At 39.7% G+C, this 6,678-nt stretch overlaps 1 protein-coding gene across 1 annotated transcript in view; it reads right to left on the reverse strand.

Moving 5' to 3' along the window:
* Positions 1-1,975, reverse strand: part of LOC132929230 (zinc finger protein ZIC 4) — a 38,101-nt gene extending 36,126 nt beyond the window's left edge. Inside the window, exon 1 of the mRNA XM_060994422.1 lies at positions 566-1,975. Within this exon, the coding sequence (XP_060850405.1) occupies positions 566-1,388 (823 nt within the window). The 5' untranslated portion in view covers positions 1,389-1,975. The remainder of the gene's footprint in view (positions 1-565) is intronic.
* Between the last annotated feature and the right edge of the window lie 4,703 nt (positions 1,976-6,678).

Raw genomic sequence — 6,678 nt, forward strand, 5'->3', positions numbered from 1 at the left:
TATTAATTTCTAAATCGCACGTTCATACCCATATAATTGTAACAGCGTACGTTGTCAATAAACACTTTACTTCCAAAAAAGGACCTGATAATATAATCATGTACAACGGCAATATCCCAAGTACACCTATTCTATTTGTAAATTGTAAGATATCAAACGGTTATGTTTAGCGAATCGGAATGCGAAATAGATCATAGCTTTTTCAGTGTTACACTAGAATGTTATAATTAACAAAAAGTATAAGACATTGTAATAAAACAGATTATTTTTGAGTCTATGCGATAGACCTAATGTGTGCGCGAGCTCGTATAATTTGAGGGGTGGGCGAAGCGTGGGAAAAAGATCGAGGAAATAATGATCTACGAATCATATAGGTACGACTGACAGTGACACTGTCCTATATGACAGTGATAAATTATGAAGTTGATAAACAAACCGATTTATTATCATATCTACGACGATAATAAAAGCGCGGGACAAGTATGATGTCAATAATTGTCGGTACAAAAAAAAAAAAAAAATGTGCAAAATACTAAAACGATTGTACGAGTGATTTGCGTCTTACCTGTGTGAGTGCGTTTGTGTATTTTGAGATTCTCCGACCGGGCGAACACCTTGCCACACCCCTGGAACGGGCACGGGAACGGTTTTTCGCCGGTGTGCACCCTGATGTGGTTGACCAGCTTGTATTTGGCCTTGAACGGCCGGCCCTTACGCTCGCACCCGTGCCAAAAGCACGCGTGCGTCGTGCACTCGGGCCCGCCGACATGCTCGACCGTTATATGTGACACGATGTCCTGCATGGAACCGAACATCTTGCCGCACGTGCGCATCGGCGGCCCGGGCTTGTCGATCCACAGGCACGACATGTCCTTGAGCGCGGCGGTCGCCACCGGGCCGTGTCGCATGTACCGGTAAAACGCGCCGCCCGGGTGACCGGCCGCACCGCCGTACGGGTCTTGGCCGCCGTAATCGTTGTGCCGGTGCACCGACGCAGACGGCTGCAGCGGCGGCTGAGGCTGGTGCGGCGGCGGCGGCGGCGGGTACGCCTGTCCGTGGTGCAGCTGCAGGTCGTGGTGCACGGCCGCCGGGTACAGGCCGCTCATGTGATGGTCTCCGCCGTGCTGGTGATGGTGATGGTGGTGGTGATGTCCGTGGTGGTGGTAGTCGGCCACGTCCCGGCGGATGTGCAAAAAGTCCCTGGGCCCCGGATAGCCCGGGTGGTGCGTCGACGGCGGAGGGGGTGGCGGCGGCGGCGGCGGCGGTGGCTGCTGTTGCCCGTAGTGCATCTGATGATAGTGGTCCTGGGAAGCGGCCATATAGTCTTCCTCGACCTTGACGCCCATGCCGTTGACCAGAGGCGCGTTGTCCATAAACGGGTTTAACATAACGCGGTCGTCATTTACGCGTCACACCCTCGGATGTTATATCGATAGCGTATATTGTGGTGTGTATGAAACGCCTGTCGTACGGTGTTTAATAAAACAAAGTACAATGATATACGTCGGTGGTACCGGTGCCGCGGCGTCTTTTTGCGAAGGTCGCGAAGAACGATTATATAGAGTTCACGATACGACGGCAAAATGTGTATAGGAATACCTAACAATGTTATATCGTAATAGCCGCAATGGTCGCACGGATTGATCGCATTTCGGCGCCGACGACGAGAGATTATTTTATTATTTACAACGTCGGCCGCAGCGGCACTTTCGGCGCGTCACTCGCGAAAATTCGGGTGCACGTGTGTAGACCAGAAAAAGAAAAATTCCACAAGAAACTATTTGAAAACGAATAAAAATTAAAAAAAAATTAAAAAAAATATCGCACACTGTTCGTCGTTATTATGTATTATTTCACACGAGAGCGGGCGCGCGCGTCCACGGTCGGTCGGTTGATCGGTCGGTCGGTCGGGGTATTCGCAGCGGGTTGTTGAACGCCGAGTGGCTCCACGGCGTGACTGACGCAGCGGGTAAACAGACCGGGTCGTGCGCGCCTCGCGGCCACCGGGGCTCCACCCACCGAACGCCGGCCCGGCCAATGGGTGGACGTGCGGGGCCGGCGGTCCGAGACGCGCGCGCGTCGCGCCGGTAGTCATCGACGGGCCGCGGTGGCGACCGAGTTTTCACTCTCTCTCGCTCGCTCGCTCCCACTCGTTACGCGACTCGCCCGCGCTGGATGCCTACTGCCCATACCTACCCGACTACCGCCGCCGGCGCAAATACCGCGGTCGCGGTATAATAATAACGACATATAAATGATGAGATAATGCGCGCGCTCCGCCGACGACGGCCTCCTGCCGCATAATTAAATATATATATATATAATAATAATATTATTATGTAGAAAAACGGCACCACCTCTTAATCGCGCGATTGTCGTCGTTTTCGCGCAAATAAAAAATTATATACGACATAATATTGTTATTATATTACCTGTATTATAGCAGTATTTGTAATGCTCCCACTGTGCGCGCGTTGTAAAATACCAGTGCACATGAATATAATATATATAACAATATTATTAGGTCTCGTCATCACCGCAGTTATATAATAATATGTTGTATATACGTAAATTAATATGTTTTATTCGTCATTATATAAATAGAATATAATGGATCAAATCATTGGCCGGTGGTGCACGCAGGAATAGATGAATATAAAATATGACAAGGGCAGTGCCGGCGCTAGGTATTGCGGGGCCCGGGACAAAGTATTAGCCATTAGGTACCCCAGAGTAGCCCGTTCTAATATTATAAATGTGTGATGTGTAGTATACCTAATAATACATTTATAGACTTATAATTTGTTAATTTAAATTGTAATTATGTAAAATGTCAATGTGTCTCGCGGTATTAAGATGATAATCAAAAATCGCGGAACGAAAGCGGGGCCCTGGACATCATTTGTCCCATTTGTCCTCCCCTAGCGCCGTCACTGGACAAGGGGTGAAGGCACTAAGATTTTCGCAAACAGATACCACTACTGCCGTTTATATATTTCTAATTATTTTTTTTTATCATTTACTAAAATCCGTCATGCTGCGCGTTACGCGTGATTATTTTAGCAAGATTTTCCTCGGATTTTCCAAAGGTTTCTATATTTTACCATACATCATATGAACCCACGACGTGCAATAACAAAACTACTATATATATATATAGGTACCCACAGTAAATTTTGATTTCTAAATTTCGGGTGTAGTGGCGTATGAAATTCCGTCTACTCTCGAGAAACCCGCAACAAAAGTGATTTTGTATACATACTACATATTGGGCGCAATTCGAATAATTCTACTACCTTAGGCCAACCAATACCATTACATACCCGTTGCGCGTTATTAATTCTCTGGAATCCTCGAGCGACACGTGACGTCGGGCTGGCGGTGATTAAGACTAGTTTTGCTACTACACAACACCTCGTGCAGCATAACAATATTATTATACCTACGCAGTATGCACTCGCGGACGGCGTGAATGAGCTGTTGTTTATATATATGTAGATCGAGATTTGCGGTCGAAACTTTGTCGCATTGCACACAACACCAAACGCCACACGTCGGGCTCCAGTTCGTCGTAATATGTACGCCGAGACTTCCGAGACGCATATTATAATGCTTATAAATCGAAATACATCACACACACAATAATATAATAATATAATATACTATAGCTGTTCTGCAGTGGCGTGACGTAAAATACTACGCGTTTACAACTATATAATATCATCAGTATCCATCACCGGGCCACAGAATTTCTAATCTTATAAACTCCGATAACGTTTTCAAACCGCGCGTCGACGTTGCAGCCGTTATAGTCGGCCGGTGGATGATGGACTGGCTGGGTTGGATTTGTCGACTATAACGATAAGAAAACGCAATTTCGCCTGCAAATGCATATAATAAGCGGATAACTACACATCGGCGATATTATTAACATTATATACTGCTGGACGCCTATGCGTTCGTATACGCTTCACGCGTGATGGTGACGATTTCCGCGTGATTCGGCGCCACGCCACATAATATACGTGAAATTATTTTTTCCGATTTCGTACGCACGGCACTTCGCGTTTGGCATGGATTTCACGATTTCTACAGAAACTATTCACATCTCGGACTGCATAGTATTATAATATTACAACGTCAACGCTGAACACAAATTATAACAAATAAATCACGACATTGTCATCGAATCATCGTTTATGCCGTTTATGGTTGGTGCGCCGTATCTAGACGACACCCTATGCAAATGAAAGCCAGTAAAAAGTTACCTGCAATGTCCGATATGATATCTAATATATAAAAATCTCGTGTCACAATGGAAAATGTATGTATATTTATATTATTATAAAACCCCAGTTGCATCGTTTGTCACATTAGGTCTAAGTAATATGCAATAAAAATAGATACCTATACTAATACGAAAATACCTATATAACTAATATATCTTATATACCTATAAAAAATTGGTGTACGACGAGTATGATGTTATCGATACATTCCAAAATTACTCAATCGATTTTGATAAAATTATGATCAATATGTGTAATTTTATCTACGTCATATAAGATAGGATAGTTTTTATCCCGGTTAATGACCTCGATTTATTACATCTTTATTATGTTTAGAACTGTGCGATTATTTAATCGATTATTCGAATAATAGATTATTTTTAATGAATGACACACAATCGGTTAATCGATTGAAAAAATGCAACTCTAGGCAAGACAGTTATGTAAAATTTATAAGTCAGAGATATCATATATACAACAAATTATAAAACCAAAAATAGTTTTTATCCTTACGCAGTTACGCTAAATGTTAGCATTATTAGCATTATGGGCAACCAAACTTAACACGGGTGCATTTTGTACGGGTTACGAAGTGCACGGGGATAGCTAGTATAATATATATATATATTTATGAGTGTGTGTGTGTGTGTGTGTGTGTGTGTGTGTGTGTGTGTGTGAAATAATAATAATGTTATGGGACGTGCGTTCAAACGAGCTTTGCGATAATTGTCGATGTATCATACTACCATGAGAGGTGCAGTGAGATAATCTCGCTGTAGTGGGTTAAGTATGAGACAATTTTAATTTACCAATATAGTCGAATAAACTGTGAGTATTTGATTACGTAAATACTCTTGTAATTCGTTTACCTAAATAAAATAATAATAATTTAATATTTATTAGACAATTTACAAAATCAATTTGTATTAGATGATTTCTTAAGGTATTAGAAAAAAAAAAAAAACTATACCTATATAAACATATTAAACCGAACTCCACACTATTTCCCTCTTTCAAACTACATTAATAAATAATAAATATAATAGAAATTATTAGAAATACATTTATATTGGTATATTTGGAAAAATTGTTTCCACCTGTTGTAGCTAAAGTAAATTATAATGATGCTTTATATCATATTCATTAATAGACTATATATATCTATGACGTAATATTAACTGCATATAGATAGAATCTTTTATATTATATACCTAGATATACTCAATGTATGCATGCGATGCAGTGACATTAGTGTCGTACCTACAACCCATTACCAAGAGGAAGATGGGAGGGTGTTTTCACAAGCAATTTAGCATATATATATGATACATCAAACATAGGTTAGGCCTATAACCAAACATCCAGTGCGGTAAACTTCAATAGCCCAACGTTCTATGAAACATAATATATATTATTAGACACCTGCATTATTAATAATATATATATACATAAATATAGTTTGCGTGATGCAATAATGATTTTTTTAATCTAGTATAACTATGAGTATGAAAATATAATATATGTTGTTACTTGACATAAAACTATATAAAACGTTATCTATCTATGCAAATATAGTATTATCTATGTATTAGTAACAAACAAATACCAAATCAGGAAATACGAGAAGACTTTAATATTATATTTAACAATATAGTTATTATACCAAGTGTAATGATTATAACGTATTTTAAAATAAAATGTAAACATATAAATAATGCTTTAGTTTACCGATTACCTATAATAGTATAGCAACTAGCAATACACATTACACAGAGTTAACGATGAAACGTGACTGTAATAAATTTGACGCATACCTTTTAATAGTGGGCCAAAAGATCATTGTTATAAATTTAGTAAAGTAACCGAAAATAATTATATGTGGTGGAATTTCGTGATAATACAGAACAAATGATGCGTAAGATAAATCACATGCGTTTTGCAAATATTACAGGTATAATAGGTATATATTATACTAAAATATAAATATACTTTAATAGCGGTTCACACCCATTGCAATGTATTATAATGTATGATGAAACAGCCCTAAGAATTTCCATCTGTTTAAAATTTTAAATATAAAGGAGAAATCCCGTGGGACGCAACTCTAATATTATAATATTAAATACACAACAGGTGGAACGTCGGTGATGCGGTGCAATGCGAGATTATATTATAATATAAAATATATTATAATCCTAAAAAAACATTGCATTTGCGGTATTGATAAATACATGATAATATGATGATTTTTTTTTTGTTTCTGTCTCATCTAAATCATAAAAAGTGTAGAAAATAATTTAAATCATGGAAAATCATGAGTCGCTATAATATAATACCATGTGGGCATAAATGTTTGATACGTTACACACTTACATCATATAATGTACCA

This window comes from Rhopalosiphum padi, chromosome 4 (assembly GCF_020882245.1).
Source record: "Rhopalosiphum padi isolate XX-2018 chromosome 4, ASM2088224v1, whole genome shotgun sequence".
NCBI lineage: Eukaryota > Metazoa > Arthropoda > Insecta > Hemiptera > Aphididae > Rhopalosiphum > Rhopalosiphum padi.